Source organism: Amphiura filiformis, chromosome 19 (assembly GCF_039555335.1).
Source record: "Amphiura filiformis chromosome 19, Afil_fr2py, whole genome shotgun sequence".
Classification (NCBI taxonomy): domain Eukaryota; kingdom Metazoa; phylum Echinodermata; class Ophiuroidea; order Amphilepidida; family Amphiuridae; genus Amphiura; species Amphiura filiformis.
Genome location: NC_092646.1, coordinates 9,295,694 through 9,315,881, shown reverse-complemented (window position 1 = coordinate 9,315,881; position 20,188 = coordinate 9,295,694). Strand labels below are relative to the sequence as shown.

Sequence of the window (20,188 nt, the reverse complement as noted above, 5' to 3'; positions counted from 1 at the left end):
GGATCACTCTGCTGCACTCTGTCCGGAGAATATATCTATAACTTATATGCAGGTAAACCTGCCTTCCTTCATTTAGCTTACTCTGTAAGGCCATTATTTGACAATCAAGAAATATGACACAAAGGGTATAAAATGTTTTCATAATTTTAAAAACCTTCTGGGAAATATTCTTTTAACATTATCTTATATAAAGTCATATTGTAACATTTGCTTTGGAGGACATTAATTATTACAATGGAAATTTTAGTTGAATGTGCATGACTGTCATACACACATCAAAGGACCGTGCCGTAGCACAAACGATGGAGTGACATGCATTGGCAACAACAGCGCTGGTAGTAGTTTCCAAATATTTCCTACACCTCAGTTGTTTGGCTCAAAAATTAAAAGGGGACATATTTGACAGTAAAAGCTAAATATTTCATGGAAAAGAAGAACTAATCTATTTTTATTGACATGTTACAATATGGCTTTAAGTGTTGATGAAATATTTGGCAAAAATTACAATAACTTTTTGACAACAATTTAAAAATCCAATCATTTTTATTTATTTGCCAAAACGCAAACGTTGAGCACGGTTACTAATATTCGACAGTGGACCTCCACGCAGTCAGCGTAAATATTATTAACCACCGCACACGCTGTGTTGTGTGTCGAATAAAGAGTGCTGGTCACCGTATTTGGATTGCGCGCTAACATATTTGCACAGATTATGATTCGTATTTCTGTTATTGGTTGTCCTGTTTTAGCCTGATCGATTATCGGAAAGGCAAAACGTAAAAATTGTTTAATTTTGAGGAAAATTGTGTGTTATTTTGTAAAGTAAACAGATGAAAGTGATGGTTATGAATGAGCTTAATAACTTTGCATCGGTAATATGTCGAGCATTGTGAAAAATCTAAACATTTTGCTTTGGACCTCAGAATACCCCTCAGGGCTGCGGCACTCAGGATATTCCTTGGTTCCAAAGGCAAAATGTTTAGATTTTTTCACAATGCCCCCCAAATAACCGATGTGCAGTTATTAACCTCTAATATAATGTGCAACACAACACCGCCTGGAGATCTACTTGGGGGATATTACATCGTATGTTAAATTCCTGCACTTGAATATGCGCAAACCTTTGTAACGCTTTAAAGACATTAATTATCATTCAATTGTTGAACTTATGATAAATACCCAAGGTACATGTACACAATCTCGATAACAATCCAAAATGGCAAGTCTTTGTTTCAAACACTTCATGAAAACTTCATAAAAATCTGTATCAAAAATGATCATGACTGCACGATTTGCTTGCCCCAAGCGTGATGTACTACTATGACTAGTTTGTAATAGGCGAGAATAGAGTTCAAATTTATACCTGCATAAATCACAAAAGCATGCGTCCGCCAAGCAATACGCAAAGGGAGGTTCGCGTAGGTGGTGCGCCAAGCTCTTTGTACTCTATTCTATATCAATCTACAATGTTATGAGTCCCACCTGTTACAAGCTGATCAGAATATAGCACAAATAACTCTGAACATTTATGACACATGGTTTAGTCATATATTTTACTGTAATGCCGATTTAGACAAATTTATAGCTCGTACCTTATACATCCTAGTTTTTGGCAGGTTTTTCAAGAAAGTGTTGTCCAAATTTACTGCTGACTTGGCTAGTCTTTTCTTCACATGGTGACTTGCTTCAATCTAAAAAACAAAAATGCAGGTCACAGTTCATTAGTTTACAAAAAACACCACAATAATCTCTATGCAATATGCAGCAGTGCTACATTTTTTTCACTAATTTCTTATTTTGACTGGATTATTATCTCCAAATTCACTTTTCTAAGAACTGTTCTGACTGTGCATTGCAAGGAAAATATGTCAAATGCAGACCGATAATGGAGATCTTCCAAAAATAAGCCACAAGATCAGGGAAAGAAGAACCCGGTTTGCTGGCCACTGTTCCAGAAGTGAGGAGCCCGCATCAAAAATGGTTCATGCCCAAGCATGGGAGGCGGAAACCTGGAAGACCGACCTGCTCTGACCTACATTGACAATAATAATACATGAAATTGACATTCTGGAAGATGACACTATACTGGAGGCAGCAGACTTCAAGACAGCAATGGAGGACAGGAAGTTGTGGAAAGCCATCACATTTTGAGGACACCACTCGAATTAAGCAAGTAAGCAAATTCACTTTTGAAATATCAATTATCATTCAATTGTTGAACTTATGATAAATACCAATTTACCCTCTCAAAATCCATCAAATTTTGCCTGGTGCCAAAAAGGGCCACCTATTCAAAAAGATGCACAAAAATTGTCTAATTTTTCAAAAAAATCCATCCTTCCCAAAATAACTCTTGCTAAAGTGGGTGTTGAATGTTTATGAGTACAATGGTAAGAATATTTTCATGCTCAGGTGAAATATGGACTGTTCCATGGAACAGTTCATATTTCACCAAATGAAAATATTCTTTCCATTGAACAAATAAAAACATTCAATATTTGTTTAATATAACTCATATATATAATTCTTATTCAATGGGTGCGTCTTGTAAAGAATTCACGTAATTTGATTGGTTTTCTGGTGTATAATATCTCACAATAGTTGATAGTGATATTAGTCAGGGATATCGTAGTGGATGCCGGCTGCGCCGGCATCCACTACTCAAAATATTGGCCAGCCCATCCATTATGACATGATATTGGATAGGCAAAAGACAAAATCCTATCTTTTATTCTCTAAATCCTTTACTCCCATTTAATTTTTTTATTTTAATCATCATAAAAACAAAATAAATTTTAAAATATCTAAACAACGTTTATTTTAGGAGTAACACCCATACCTACAATTTGCAAGTCGAGGTGGTCGTGCTATATGCAGGGGTGTGAGAGGCCTGTCAAAAAATAGGAAAATTATTAAAATAGCTGAAAAACAACGTAAATTAAGGGTAAAAATGCCAAATATGGGCTGAAAATAAAAGAAAACACATACATTTTGGCAATAAAAGTAGCTGAAATTAGTTAAAAAGCTGAACTCTCACACCCCTGTATATGCTCACGTTTGACAGTGTTGCCATGGTAGCTGCACATAAGTGCAATGAACTATTGCAATCACACCGTAGAGTGCAATAGCCTTTTAATAAAAATAGCAAAACTATTCAATAGTAATTGGCCAATCGAATGACAAGAATCTTTGTATGAGTTTATCATGATGATTTATGTACGTACTACCCAACACCCCAATGGGCTAACTTGCAGCTAGCATATGCTGGCGAAGTTACGTAATAATCGGATTAACTACCATAGCAATAGGCCAAAACAATTTTTAAATATACCGCGCTGCACTGATACGTTCACGCGGTACCTCAGCATTGAACCATATCATGCTGATCACTAGCACCTGTAAGATTAGTATCTTTGAAAAGACCAGTATTGTATTCAATCTATGATTGCAGACATACACAGGTGATTAGTTCAACCTGCTTGTAGTGCAGCGCGATATGTTCAAAATTGTTTTGACCTATTGCTATGGTAGTTAATCCGATTAACTACGTAACTTCGCCAGCGTATAGCAGTACAGTGCAAGCAAACATGATACTATGTTTGCTCTACTTGTAGTGTATGATTAAATTAGAATTTGGACAGTTACGTTTACAATGAAAACAATAGTCAATATGCTGGTAGATTTCACATTTTATGTTATCTACAGAAGGTGTGAATTATCCTTTATAAACACATTACTTTTGTTCTGAAATCGACCAAGTATTAATGACACACATAGAATTTTAAAACAACTTCTTTTGTACAGAATTCAATGGGATTTGAAAAGTTAAGTGGCAGTTGAAACTCTGGTGATAACACTTTAACAATGCATGATGGGAAGTACTTAAATCATCATCCTCTGGAGTTATATGAAACTAGATTTCGCGGTTCTCGGGTCGGGCGGTTCTTGTGATAGGCCTATTTCTAATTACCCAACACCCATTACCCATATACCTGCCCTGACCTTTTAAACTACTATGAAATGCGTCTCTCAATGATCAAGACCTAACTTAATCAACTCTGTTTGTTTTGTAGCTGTGATGCTTACTTCGTGCACAATCCCTTTGATACCCCGCGATAGTGCTACGCGAGCACGCGAATGTGCACTGCGCGAACGCGAAAGCGCCCGAACGGACGGACGGACACGCCGTGATTAGTATTATGATAGCTAGCTCACCTCCTGCAACCTTTTCATTTCTATCTTCCTCTTCAGTTCATCTGATTTCTTCTGAATGTCTCGCCTCTGTTGTATCACTTTAGCATCCAACACATTCTTATACTCATGGTAGTAATGGTTTCTTAGCTTGGTAAAATCATCCATTGCACGCATATGGCGCTGTTTTAAATAGACAAGCAAAATTGCTGATATTCTTAAATAGCTATTATAATTTTGGCAATCTACCTTGGCTATACTCATTATTGCCGCAGGGGAAAAAACCACAGTCGGTTTTAATCGCAGTTTTTACCGCTTGGCAAAAAACAGTTTTTCCGGAAAAAATGACAAAAACTAAAAAAGTGATAAATGGTTCACTTTTTTCATCTCAAAACAAGTTAAATTAAGTTACAAAAATAGTTTCCTGAGTGCAACAAGGCCAGATTTTGTAATTATAAGTAACATATTAAGAAATTAAATATTTAAAGGCATGGGTTTTCATTGCTCTCTAGTGCATTAACTGAAATGTGGCGTATCAGATTCAAAACTTTTTCATTTTAAGAACTGGATGAGACAAAACATGTTGAATGAGTCATTAAAAGTTGTGTGTTACTGTTTATGAGCTTTCTGTGTTACTTTTTAATATTTGGTTGACTATATAGAAGTTTTTGCCATTTTTGCCAGTTTAAACCAGGCAAAAACTGGCAATAACAGGTTTTTGCCAGTTTTCTGGCAAAAACTGGTTTTTGCCAGGAAAAACTGAACCCTGTGCATAAGAATATGTGTGTCGCACAGCAGAGTAATTACGAACACTTGTGCAGTATTTTGCACACAAGAATGAGGACTTGGTGGATTTGTGAACTTGATAAACATCTAAACATGGTCACATTTGGGTCTATTTAAAGCCTAAAAATAATGTCACACTGGCCTACATTTTGTAACACTTTCAAAGACTTGGGACTTGCAAATCAACATAAATAGCAGGGAAGAATTGATGTTGTTGAAGTCAACATTGAGTCCATCTTAAGCTTGCTGACTTTGGTAACAAAATCCTTAATTATAATTCATAACATGCAAGAGCTTAATTAAGTTAAGTTATGTGACACGTTCAGTTCTTATTTTTGTTCATCATTCATTCATTCACACTTCTTAAAGCTGAAGTACACTACAAGATTCCTATTGGGCCTGCCTGAACAGGTACTCCATCACCAAGGTACTGTGCAGTACCAGGGGAGTACCAGTGTACTACCAGTGCAGTACCACTGTTGGTGGGTCATGTGCAGGGACAGGCGATTTGCGCGGAACTTTTTTTCCGCGCAATCTCCGCGCAATTGGCTAGTTTTTTCCTATGGGCAGGGATACATGATTTGCACTGAAATCAAGTTCCGCGCAATCTCCGCGCAATTTGCTATTTATTTTCGCGCAAATCGCCTGTCCCTGGTCATGTGCAGTAGCAGCATTGGTATACTGTGTAGGTACTCTGTGGCAATGGTGTACCTGTGCAGGTGGCCACAATAAGAATCTTGTAGTGTATGTGTCAAACCTTAATTTTATTAAAATTGGATTTATGGTTATAAAGTTATGAGTGATTTTACCACTTTAAAAATGTATCACTTGTTTTATCAACAACTCAAAATCAATATTACTAGCAACATTAAGACTTATTCCTCTTATTCCTCGTTTGTTTGTTTGATTACCACTCGCTCTGGATGAACACACACTTGGGTCCTGATGGGACCAAGCTCAAGCAAAATGCTCAGGACAAGCTGAAAGGCTTGTAAGCTTGTTTGCTGTTTTGAAGTGCGGTGATATTGATCCGGCAAGCCCTCAGAGTTTGAGCAGCATCATTCTCTGCATCAAAGTTTTTGTGCAACATTTTTAAAAAATGACCAAGACTTGAATAGCGATGTCACCACTGGGGGTCAGGGGGTCAGGTATCAGGCTTGAGGTTACACTCACATTGATATGCATTGATCATGTGTCCAGAACATTTTCCTGTGAAAATGTACCCATAATGTTGACTGCCTACAACAGGGCCCTTTCAAACATGATACTCTGTGATATACTACAGGGTGTCCCAGAAAAAATTACCGGGCGAACAAATTTAAACGTAAGTCGAGAAATAGACATCAGAATCCAAAAATCTAAACATCAGCGTGTAGCCCATCCTATTCTGCATCTCATACGCCAATTTCGCTGGAATCGGTTGACTGATCGCGAAGAAATGAGCGATTACATAACGCTTGTGTCAATTCACTTCATTCCAAGTTTGAAAGAAAGAAAGATCGTTCAACATAATGCACACTAGTTGTTAACTGTCAATGGGCTCCATATTTTCTTCTGTGAAATCCTCGTTTTTTTAAACAATCTGTTTCTTGCAAAACGTTTAATTAGGTTTTGTTCAAATTTGAAAACCTGCATGATATTGAAAATTGAAAGCTTGCATATAAGATGATGCTCTGTACTTGTAAATATATATTTTTCGTTAATGTTGCATAAAGAATTATTGCATAAAGAATTAGAGCTGGCTTAAAATTTCTCACACACATTGATGTTTTTGGAATATTTCCAAGAAACTGTAATGCAAAGTTTAAATCTTTTAAAACTTAAACAGTAATGATGTTGCATGGTATCAAAAATCACACGTAAAGCTGTAAGCACTTGATCATTGTTATTCTTGTCTCAAATGTTGTTTGGAAAGTTAAAATATAACATATTTGCACAACATGAAGAATTGAAGTTGGAAAGCTTCCAATTGCAGAAATCAAAGTTTTATGGACAAACTGTTATTCATCTTCAGTGAATGCATGAACAACATAGCACCGTCCGATTATAAAATAGATAATATGGAGTAAATTTAATGAGATACACACACTTTAGGCAGCGGTGAGCGAGTATGAAAAAAGTGTCTGTTGATCAAACTTGGAATGAACTGAATTGATGCACACATTATGTAATCGTTCATTTCTTCGCAACCAGTCAACCAAATCAAATAAAAGTTTTGTATGTGATGTACAACAAAATAAGCTATGCACTACATTTTAATCTTTTTGATTCCGATGCCTATTTCTCAACTTACGTTCAATTTTATTTGCTCGGTAATTTTTCTGGGACACCCTGTATACTCTGAGAAATGATAAACCCCAGTGAATCCTAATGACCAGAGGAATATATTTAAGCAATGTTTTCGACAGAATTTGATGAAGTTTGAAGTTTGACTCCATGTTAAGTTTAATGAACTTTCCCCCACCCATGGGCCATTATTTTGTTTTGGGAACAACAAAATTTGCCTACTAGGGACTTAAGGGGGTACTACACCTCTGCCCAATTTTGTGCCTTTTTTTTCATTTTTCTCAAAAATTATAGCGCATTGGTAACAAGTAAGATGTATATTATAGGGGCAAGGACTAAAACTACTGCACTGGGAATTTTATTTTGGTACAGACAACAGTTGTGGAGTTACAGTCAAAAATGAGGAAAACCAATATTTGATCAATAAATCAATAACTACTTGCCTTGAGTTGCTGAATTTTCAGTGCAGTAGTTGTAGTCCTTGCCCCTATAATATACATATCTTACTTGTCACCAATGTGCTATAGTTTTGGAGAAACATGCAAAAATAGGCACAACATTGACCAGGGGTGTAGTACCCCCTTAAAGGATTACAGAGAAATAGGTTAGAAAAATACATCATTCAGGTGCATGTGAAGCCTCCCTTCCTACAAGACTTAAAACAACAGCAATCACTGCAATGGGCTATTCCAGTTGAAATCTACACTACCCCTGTGGAAGATTTTGGAAATACCTTCCACAGGGGGAGTATGTTTTTCAAATGTAATTGGCCAGGATTAATCATTTTGAAACCCATACTCCCCCTGTGTATTATGGCTTTACCTATATCTTCCACAGCTGGAGTGAGTATTTCAAATGGAAGTTACCCAATTGTCTCTTCTATTTGAAACTCATACTCCCTCTGTAGAAGACTTTTGCTAAATTTTCCACAGGGGTAGTGTGGATTTTAAATGGAACAGCCCAATACTCTGTCACCTGTCACTCCTTTAGTCTTACCAACATGAGAGTTTTAAGTCTCTCAAATGCTTCTTTCTTGTTCTCACTCCACATGATTGCCTATCCAAAGATCCAAGAATGCGTGAAAATAATCATACGTTTATCGATAAATATTAGGGTTAAGGCCACTACAGAGTTTTTAGTAGATGTAGAATATTCGATGTAACATGTCTTTATTATTTTTATCTATTCCCATTCTATTTCCTGTAATGTTTTTATTCAATTGCCAATAAGGTTTTATTTTGCAGTAAATTTACAACTTCTAACGAATGTTTGATGATATAAATCGATAATATATATTTCCACCAGACATTAGACATAAAATATTATCGATTTTACAGCATCAAACATTAGTTAGAAATTAAACATTACTGAAAATAGAATGGGAATAGATTAAATAATGAAGACATGTTACATCAAATATTCTACATTGAATACGCAGAGTCTGTATGGCCCTTTACACAACTACGGTAAGTTGACTGTTAGTCTTTAAAAGTCACAATTATCACTTCATAAATATTCATGGGAAAATCATGCCATTTTATTGGTCAGTCGAAAATGACAGGACCTAATTTACCGTGTGATAGTTTCCCCTATCTACATGCACTAAGGGACATTTTTCCCGTGAAAAATCTGTGAACGGTGCGATCACAGAATTGTGTGTCCTAGTGATGACAACCTCCTCCCCATAGCCAAAGTTTGGTGTAATAAAACAAATACTACATGGTTTATATTGGGAAAATAGGGCACTGTTTTCCCCTCCGTACTGGCTACAGTTCTATCACCCCTCACCTTGGGGTGATAGGACCTTAGCCAGTACCTTGGGAAAATAGTTCCAAGCGAACCATTTTGTATACTATTAGCTGTATAGTCTATATCTACCTCCAGTCACTGGCACTAGCTTTGAAGTTCAGTGTGTTCTGTGTTAGCTTAGCGTTACTTGGTGTGTGTACATACTTTTACGCGCGCGATCAACATGCCGCATATGTACATATGTAAGAAACCACGCTAAGCCAATGCAGCACACGCTTGAGAACCCTTTAAAAACAGAATTAAACAGTGATCACAATAATGAATGTATAACTGCAGATGTGGAATAAACTAAAATAATTGATATTTGTTTAACCCCATATAAGTACTACCTGGTGATTGGTTAAGAATAATAATTCTTTGCGCCAATCAGCACCATGGTAAGAATGGTGGTAGGGCTGAAGAGGCTTAACCCCATGAGTACTACCTGTTGATTGGTTACAAGAAGATTATAATGGATTTATTGAGCCAATCAGCAACATGGGAAGAATGTTGGTAAGGCTGAAGAGGCTTAACCCCATGAGTACTACCTACTGATTGGTTACAAAAATACTGTTAGTGGTTCTTTAAACCAATCAGTACTATGGTAAGAATAGTGGTAGGGATGATGAGGGGAAAAGCTTAAATATTTTAGAAGCTGTATTTTAATTGGTCACTTAGATGAAAATATCCTGTAATTAACCAATCAGAAACGTGTTTTCAGGGGGTAAACTTGGGAGAGCAGCATTACCTCTTGTAATTCCTGTACTCTTTTGCCATCAATGTCATCATCGTCTAAAGCTGGTTTCAATTGTTTTCCTTTCTTTTTCTTCTTTTTCTTCCTTTCCTTTTCTTTCTCCTTTGCTATCTGCTCCTGCAAAGACAAATGTTTGGTTTATTATTACCTGGAGAATATCCTTTTTTTTTTTTTTTTTTATTCCCTGTGCTTGGAACTGATGGAGGAAGAAAAGACATACATAATGAGCCATCAGTTCCCAACAAAATTCTTTTTGAGCAACAGGTACAAAGAGAGACAGACGAGGCAAAGACTATGGACGAAGACAACGATCACTCTCACACATACAAAACATACAAAAAGACAGAAGACAAACAAGAAAAATTATTCATATTATACTCACACACTTAACCAATCTAGCCATGATATATACATAATATAAAAGTTACTTGAAAAAAAGGCAATCAAACCATTTTTCTCAGCAATTTTGTACTCAATGTTGAATTTAAACAAAATTGCAGAAATTCTGAAGAGAAGGAGCCACCTGTTGAAATTTGCATCTATGAATATAAAATTTAAGAAAGAGAAATAAAAAGTTAATGCAAGTACTATGAGGAGAAACGTCCTTAGTAACTCCAAATAATGTCTCAAATGTGGAAAAGGTTTGGAGAATATACTTTATGGCAGCTCACTGCTATGAGACGTCATCTTTAGGAGTGCTATATGCATTTTTAAATAAATCTTGAATTGAAATAAAACAATGATAATAAGAACAATAAAAAGGTAGCAACAGTGTGTGATGTAGATGATGATTTGTTTGGACTATCATTTTAGATAATGTATAGATCACCCATTTAGGAATTGCACACTGACTGGCAGTGTTGTAGTCGAGTCCTCATCATCCGAGTCCGAGTCCGAGTCCGAGTCCTTGGTGTCCGAGTCCAAGTCCGAGTCCGAGTCCCTGCCAATTTCTGATGTCCGAGTCCGAGTCCGAGTCCGAGTCCTCAATGTTCGAGTCCGAGTCCGAGTCCTTATGTATCAAATTCAGGCCCCGGGGTTTTCACCAATACTTTATCAACGTGGGCCTATACTTAACCAGAATTTTAGTTCTATATTATATTCTTGTAAATATATAATTTGCTAGTCATACCTAGCATGCCAGGTATTGTTTTGGAGCTGTGCAATAATTATGCGGAGCCCGGGGAGGGGTGAAATTGCAAAAAATGCTTATCCCCTCTCGTCCTGCCAAAAATCTCTTGAACCCCCCCACTCCCGCCCTGCCAAAAATCTTTGCACCCCCCTTTGCACATGACATTTTTTGGGATCCCAATTTACAAACCTTAATCAGGCATGATCATTTTCCTGCTATTTTTGTGGTCCAAATTTCCGTACTTTCTTTTAATTTCAGCCCGTTTTTGGCCTTTTTAGCCTCATTTCTTGCACTTTTTCAGGCTTTTTCAAACTTTTCAGGTTTTTAATTCGGATGATCATTCTCATGCCTGTTAAATGGTTTAGATATATATGTTGTTAGCGTAGCGAGCAGGGAAAATTGCATATATGTAAGCGTTTCCGTACTGTTTCTAAACCTTTTTAGAGCGTTTTATTTGAAAGGTGCCCCATATGTGCCAAAAATTGCTTGTTCCCCCCTCTCGGTTTGCCAAAAATTGCTTCCACCCTCCCTATCGATCGGCCAAAAAATATTCTTACCCTCAATTTTAGCTTCCCCCACCGGCTCATAATTTTTGCTCAGCCCCTTAGGTAGCATACCTTGGAAACAGAGTATAATCACAGACTCACAGTAACTTATTAGGCTTGTGTTTTAAAGAGGCAAAACATGCAATATAATTATATAATTATTATAACATTCAAAATATGACGTCACTACCAAACCTCAGGTGCCAAACGAAGAGGTGTTGGATCTGGCTGTAGGCCTATGCACTATTATTCCGGGGGTTGGGGTTACTCACATGTAAAGGTGGTACGGGTATGTAGTGCGGTCAAGGGTCCCTTTTTCAGGCTCTCCGGCAGTTCCTTAAGACCCGGCCGCTTTTGCATCATGCACCAGTTCATTGAGCCTAATTGTATATAGCTAACTCTTTAGATCAAATTTGGATACTCATTTTGAATTTGTTAGTTCAAAATCTATAATTTGGCCAAATTTTAGTTCACAGACCTTCACAAAAATGTTGAAATTTCAGTTTATCAAGCCCCTATTTTGCCCCCAAATCGGTTCTTAGTTCACAAAGTTCGGCGCCGCACACCCAAAATTAACTTGAGTGCCCCATCAGGTATTATTATTCAATTCATGTACATTCTAGACTTGCGTCTAACAAAGCAGTCATGTCAAAACGAACGATTATGATTAAAATCCATTTAACCAATTAAAGATATAACTGAAAGCATTCTTGCTTTTTGGTAGTACTTTTATAAACTGAATTTATTTGCATTCAAAATTACTTAAATTATAATCATGTGATGTGATCATTGATCAAGCATAAGAAGTTTACAATGAACGAAAAATAAAAGACCTAAAAGACCTTATTTTGCGGACTCGAGGAGGACTCGGCCGAGTCCCCGAGTCCTCAGGGTCCGAGTCCGAGTCCGAGTCCAAGTCCTTAGCTTCCGAGTCCAAGTCCGAGTCCGAGTCCGAGTCCGAGTCACGAGTCCTCCAACACTGCTGACTGGTCAATTTAAATATCATAATGAGAAGTTTTAAAACTTTTTGAAATTCGTCTCTTTTTGAAATATTGAAAAAAAAAAACATGTGAAAAAGGCAATTTTGTAAATCTACTTTACCTCATCAAAATGCTGATTTTGGATCAGATGAAAGCTCTCATAAACATATTGAAATTGAGAGTTCCAAATCGGTATATTTCTGATGAAATCATCAAAAAACTGTACAATATATTAGTCTCAAATGTGGTATACCACATTTGAGACTAATTAGGCAGTTTTTTGATGATATCTTCAGAAATACACTGAGTTGGAACTTCTAATTTCAATATTTTTATGAGAAAAATAGGGGCCTTCACTTAAAATCAATATATAACATGATCATGATGATTATTATTAATAAAAACACTCCAGACTACAGTACCAATATCACGCTGTATAAATGTCAGTAATTCCATCAGGAATTAGTCACATTTAGAATTTGTCTTACATATGTACATGTACCGTAAAATTCTGTCTACAAGCATATATATGCCTCTAAACAAGGTTTTTTGACACAAGAGACAAGAGGCAGACACTCTCAGCAAAAACGTTATTTGGAGTTTGAACAACTATATTACCATGATTACTGATAAAGGCGGCTGTACAAACATGTATATTTGTAAGACCAATCTATTGCAATGTTTTTGAGAAGAGTATTGGCCTTTCATATCTTTCGTTAAAAAAAACCCCTCGTTTAGAGGCATATATGCTTCTAGACGGAATTCTACGGTATTGTTTGTACATCTCATCAGGTGTGTGTAGCTCCACAAATAATCATGATAATAATACGATTGGTGAGATTATACATGCATTGTAGGCCCTGTCCGTCTTGACGTATAAATTGTGTGCATATCGCTATTCCTCTTATGTCTTGTTTGTTTGTCCTAGCTGTGTAAAACTACGCCAATATTCATTCATGATAATAATATGATCAGCAAGTTGATACGTTGCGAGCGCTGGAATGAAATAGCAATTTTCTTCATTTATCTCATTATAGTTTGGCTCGAAATTAAACTTAGACAATATGATCAATAAATAAGAATCTATTCTTTGTGAAAATCACACGTTATTGCTTTAAGGTTAGCAACTACTATAATTTTAAATTGTTGCGATCTGGTAGTTCAGGCATCTTGCAATGGTAGTGAGCTTTAGCAAAAATTGCATCGATCATTTCATAGAGAGTGTGTAGAAGAATTCAAATAATATACTTTTGTAGGTCCTGTGATTCTTGAGTTATGTTGTAAAGAAGGCTGAAACAACAACATTTTTGTAAAACGTACACAACTCATTATTATTACAAAGGCATTTATTAAGCGCCATTTCTAGCGATCACAGCGCATATACATAATACAAGCATAATACATATTAATACATTTTTAAAAACACAAGAATATAAGCAGCATAGTTATTAAAAACAAAATTAAGACAAATTTAAAATAGGCAATTAAAAAGCCTATACATAAAATACACATCAAAATTTAAAAAGCGTGTGGGCAGTGGTGTCATACACAAACTAAAAATGTGGGAAAAGGTGGGTTTTTAATTTCCCTTTAAAACTTGACACAGAAATTGATTCACGCAGGGTGATCGGCAGCTTATTCCATTCCCTTGGAGCAAAAGCCTGGAATGACCGATCACCCGCAGTTACTAAGTTGGTTCGCTGCTAGTACAGTCGTGTAGTATCATGTCCAGACCTCATACCTTCCCTTCCAGGTACGCGTTTGCACAGACAGTCAGAAAGGTATGGCGGAGCTTCATGGTTAAGACACTTGTACACATAGAGCATGTTTTTAAACAAAATCCTGTCATTCACCGGCAGCCAGTGCAGATCAGACAATAGAACTTCCGCATTCTGGTCTCGGGAACACGAAACACCAAACGAGCCGCTCTGTTTTTAGCGACTGGAGACGTTTAAGGTCTCTGCTTTTGACCCCGTACAACAAAGCATTGGCATAGTCCAAACGAGAGGTGATCAGCGACCTGGCAAGATGGTTACAACAGTCAAAATCAATGTACCGCCGTATTCTAAACATGTTCCTGAGATGGAAGTTAATAGAGCGACACATATCACTGACATGCTTGGACATGGACATAGTTGTGTCAAAAGTAACACCAAGGTTCTTTACAGTGGGTGAAGCGGCAATTTCTGCATCTCCAATCTTGAGTTTAAGCTCAGGTAAATTGCTTAATTTGTAGGAAGTTGATGTGACGAAAAACTCAGTTTTCTGTTCATTTAGTTGTAATTTATTGCTTGTCATCCAACATTTTACGTCGTCAATACACTTAGACAGTCTAGAAAGAGCACGTTCGTCATCACCAGGTACACGCGGGTCAAAAGAAACGTACATCTGTGTGTCATCAGCATATATATGGTATCTGATGCCATGCTTTCTTATGATGTGTCCCAAGGTATATGTATACATACTAAATAATTGCGGGCCCAACACGGATCCTTGAGGAACACCAAACTCGACGGGCTGAGGAGCAGAAAATCATTTTCCACAGTCACGCCGAAAAGTGCGATTTTGGAGGTAATTTTGAATCCAATGTAAAACGGTACCAGAAATGTGAAAAGTGTCTTGAAGCCGGTGAAATAAAATGTCATAGTCAACAGTGTCGAACGCTGAAGAAAGATCTAATAATACCAACAATACAACCCGGTGATTATCAATTTCAGCTAAAATGTCGTTCTTTACACAAAGTAATGCCGTTTCTGTGCTGTGTTGCGGCTTATATGCCGACTGAAACTGCTCATATAGTTGGTTCGCACTCAGGTGTTTATTGATTTGATCAGCAACAATTCTTTCAATGATCTTTGAGAAATAGCAAATGTTAGACACTGGACGATAATTTTTCAAGCTGTTGGGGTCCAGTGATGTCTTTTTTAAAATTGGCGACACCACTGCCTCACGAAGCACACTTGGGAAAATTCCACTGGCAAGAGATTCATTTACAATATCAGTAAGTACAGGCAAGATAGATTCAATATTTTCTTTGAGGAGCCACATGGGGATTGGATCTAAAACACAACATTTGTTTGATAGTCCACCTATGATCTTATTTACTTGTTCTTCAGTGACTGGCTCAAATTGCTGAAATTGGTTCACCTGTGTGTATACTTGATTACCACTCTCTTGTGTGTATTCCTGAAAAGTTGGGTTCTCCTGTATGCACTCTTGTTCTGTTTCAACTTCAGCATCAAGCTTTTTTCTGATCTTACCTATTTTTTCAACAAAGAAATTAGCCAATTTATCACTTACATGTAGTTCTTGTGGCGAATCTGAAATTGGTAACACTTTAGAACCATTGTTTAACAGCTGGTTTAATGTTCTATACATGCTCTTACTATCAGCTGTGGCCAGGGTGTTCTTATAATGAACCTCTTTAGCATTTTGAATTAGCTTATTTACCTTTGTGTGTTGTTCTAAGTACTCATCGTGATTGTCCATAGTTTTATGTTTACGCCATTTTCGCTCAAGTTTACGCCTAACTCGACGCTCAGTATGTATTTCTGTATTGTACCAAGGGGAGCGATCTCTAATGGATCGGACGCAAGTTTTTGATGGTGCATGGTCATCCAACACCTCTGTTAGTGATGAGGTAAGAAACTCAAGACGACCATTTACATCCCCATTTGGGTTGTGTGTGTCCAATTTTTGAGATAGAGCCTGTTTGAATGAGTCTTTGTCCATTTGTTTGTAATTACGCACAGATTTGACAGATTTTTGAGGTGGTGGTTTGCAGCATTTGATATAACAATCTACAACAAAATGATCTGAACCTAAGCTTGGAAGAACGACACAGCTTTTCACTAAATTATCATCAGGTCTAGCAATAAGCAAATCTAAAGTATGGCCCTTGATGTGGGTAGGGCCAGAAACAAATTGGTGCACACCAACAGAATTTAATGAATCCATAAAGTGTACTGTGTCAGACTTTGTAACTTGGTCCACATGAATATTAAAATCTCCTAAGAGCACAGTCTTTGTGGGAGTGATGTAAATTTCACGAACAAAATCATCCATTTCTGTAAGGTACTCACTGGTTTTTAACTTATTTTCTTTAGACGGTGGAGGCCTATAGACTATTACAAGGCCTATACCAGTGATTTTGTCAACAAGTCTAGCATGCTCAAAGTTGTATGTGTCCAAACCAGTGGGTTTATTTTCAAGTTTTATACTACTTTTATGTATTACACAAATACCACCATGATTTCCATCAGTTTTACGTGGAAAGTTAGCGAATGTATATCCAGAAGGTTTGAGTTCGCCTATTACTACCTGATCATCATCACGCAACCAGGACTCGGTAATTACCATAATATCCACGTCATTCTGAAGGATATTATCAACGATATTGATTGTCTTGTTTCCAACCGATCTGGCATTCCAAAGTTTGATATTAACATTGTTACGTGCGGATTACCTTTGTGAGTCTTGATCTGGCACAAATTGAGAAATTTACACCTACGTCTGAAACAGGTTGTTCCCATGTGTTGTTTCGTACTGTTGTTAACACTGGTATTCCTCTTGTCCACTTACGTCCCCCTCGATGTCCACGTCTCTGCCATCGTTTCCGTGTGTTCCGTTGGATGTTCTGTGAAACACTGGTAACATTGGTGGAACAATGAGTATCACAAGGAGAACGTAGTAATCCCAATGAACCAAGATGATTGCAAGTTTCGTCAGTTAAATGACAGCCCGTTTGCCCATGTGTAGACAATGCATAAAGCAAATCACTACTATACGTTGTGAAATGATCGCCATCATGTCCCATAGTGAAAAGCGTATTCATCACCAGCGCGTAATTCAAGCGTGAAATAGTTCGTCGTGAATCAATATGGTCAGTGTATGATGCTATGCTACTACGTGTAGTATCCTCACACAGTAGCAAACCAGCGTTGTAAGTTGGTACAAATGTACTCAAAATGCAGCAAAATACAGTCAAATATTGTATCGTCGGAGACCTCATCACGATCTATGAGTATAATACTCATAGTATCTATGAGTATAATACTATGTTCATAATGCAAATATATATATTAAAAGTCAAAAACATTCGACAAAACATGATAAAATTCTCAGAGCAATGTGCAGAGCGACCATCTCGGCGCTGGCTAATCTTGCTAGTTTAACAACAATAAATCGAGCAAGTTTTCAAAGTATATGATTTGCAGAATGAACTTTTACAAAACATCAAAGTGTTATTTTTCAATACTAGTAATATATGTGACCATCCAGCACAACTGAGCCCTGAAGTCGCCAATCATCATTTTTGAAATATTCAACCAAAATATTCTGCTTGAAATTAGCTTTAAAATGATGTATATCATGTCTATAGTACTTGACATTTAAGTAGTGAAAAATCAATAAAACAGTCAATAAATCCTTTGTTTCCTATTGTTTATTGTTAAGTTCCATGGAGCCTCAATAGTGGCACTGTCGACATCCGGGCTCAGTTGTGGAGGATGGTCACATATTGATTTAGATAATAAAAAACAATTTTTTTCGCTGCTTTGACCAACAATACATCGTGTACCCTTAAGTTCATGATTGTGTATGATTATCCTATTATGTATTTAAATATTTTGTTTAATTATTATGATGAATTTTGATGTAAATGTGACTCCTGGGCCTCATAATGGAAGAACTAACTTCAACTAAGGGTACCTTAAAACAACCACTGAGTGAGTAACCCAGGCAAAAAAAGATATAAAACAAAACAAAAACATACCCTTTTTTTGGTTTCTGCATCAGAGATTGGAATTTCTGGCGCAGTAAGGAAGCGTTGTCTTGTTGTATTTAATGATTCATTCAGCTCCAACGACCTTTGACCTTCAGACTTTGTGGAAGCTTGAGAAGGTGTCCTGAACTTGACTGATGGTTTCTCCATCTGAATTTAAGTAAAAAATAAATAAACACATTATTAATAATCAATGTCCATCACTTGAATGGTGATTGTGTCATTGGGCTGTTCAACAGAAATATACTGCGCCAATCAAGTATCCTTACACTTGGAAAAATAATCACAATTTCCAAACTGAACAATATTGGGGTAAATTTGTTTTTTTAATAGACGCACTATCTAATCCTGCACATTATGACACCACATTGAATCCAATGTGACTTCAAGAAGCAAAGTTACAAGCATTTGATTAGACGAAGGTCCAGTTTTAAAAGTGACAAACTGACCTATTCAAAACTCCACAGACTAGATATCTGGTTTGAGAGTGGCGAATGGCTAATTTATGCGTTTGGCTTTAATTTAAAACGAAAGGAACAAAAGAAAACCGAAACAAAAGAACTGACAAATAAAATGAAATTTATGAAAAGTACAGAGAAGTAAAAACCGAAATAAAAACTGCTTTAAATAACGCTTCATTGAAGAAACTGTGTTGCCTCTTTGTTGCGCTTGTTGGAATCTTTTTGCGCCTTGTATTGGCCAGTTTGTCACTTTTAAAACTGGACCTTCGTCTATTCAATTGCTTGTAACTTTACTTCTTGAGGTCACATTGGATTCAATGTGGTGTCATAATGTACGATTAGATAGTGCGTCTATTAAAAAACAAATTTATCCAAATATGGATAACAATGGGTAAACACAACCTCCCTCATCAGCCACTCCGTCGTCTATCAAGGCACTCACAAACGCATACCAGACTCCATTTGATGAGCTGGCAAACAAGAACTGTTTAAAACACTCTTTCTTCCATCAAACAATTTCTGACTGGAACAGTTGACCCTACCACATAACCACATTAACCGAACCAAGTAATTTCAAGACACAAGTACCGTGCAACCATCTCCAAAAGTTTGACTAAAAACAACAACTGCGCACAACAACCCTGATCGTTTGGCTCCAAACGATCAGGGTTGTTGCTAGGACTAGGAGTGTTAACCAGTATTCTTCTAGATCCAGATCCATATCGGGAGCCAACATGACACCGCGCACTGCGGGAAAGTTTTTTACCCACAGTATTACAGTAATTGGAGCCATTGCCGAATAGGGTACAACTCTACTAGTCTTATTACAAGAATGCCCTACCCCACCCTAAACCATAACCCTAAACTTCGTAAACAAGGACTGGACTCAAGTCTAACAAGTTGCACGATATTCGGTACTTGTACCCAGTAATTGAATTTATGTGGCCGGCACTTGCTATATACACAATAAGTTCCCACCGTAGAGAGATAGAAACTCACCATAGGACGCTACGGTGGGATGTGTATCTCACTATAATCGGCTAATCAGATTACCAAGTCTGTTCTGTTGTTATGAACTTCCCAGCAAACATTATACAATCGGCCCGATACTGGCTCTATAAAAGCTGCTATAATGGACCAAGAATGGCAGCCTGTATTGGTCCGGTACGGTCGTGCACACGGGCATTCGACTGGCCCAATATATATTGCCAGCACTGGGCCAAAATGGGTTGAAATTGGCCCAGTGCAGGTCCAATTTATTCAATACTGTTCTGGGCCAATATAATATTGCCAATATATTCCCATTATGAAACCGTAGTAAACGGTAATGGTCCAATTTTGGTCCTTTTTTTTTTTTTTTTTTTTGGTCCACGTCTAGCGGTGCAGTGTTCTATTCCTCTTTTACCCGGTTCAGGCATTATTGGTCAGTTTCACCTGTTCAACCAGATATTTCCTTTGAAAAGGAAACTTACTTGCACTCAGCATA

At 37.1% G+C, this 20,188-nt stretch overlaps 1 protein-coding gene across 2 annotated transcripts in view; it reads right to left on the bottom strand.

Annotated features, from left to right (window-relative positions):
* Nucleotides 1-20,188, bottom strand: part of LOC140140887 (uncharacterized) — a 70,747-nt gene that overhangs the window by 46,878 nt on the left and 3,681 nt on the right. Inside the window, exons 2-6 of one of the 2 annotated variants that reach the window (XM_072162638.1) lie at nt 18,233-18,391; nt 9,800-9,922; nt 8,260-8,319; nt 4,216-4,374; nt 1,593-1,691 (exon numbers count right to left, since the gene is read on the bottom strand). In XM_072162638.1, the coding sequence (XP_072018739.1) occupies nt 1,593-1,691; nt 4,216-4,374; nt 8,260-8,319; nt 9,800-9,922; nt 18,233-18,391 (600 nt within the window). The remainder of the gene's footprint in view (nt 1-1,592; nt 1,692-4,215; nt 4,375-8,259; nt 8,320-9,799; nt 9,923-18,232; nt 18,392-20,188) is intronic. The other variant, XM_072162639.1, reaches the window with a different exon arrangement.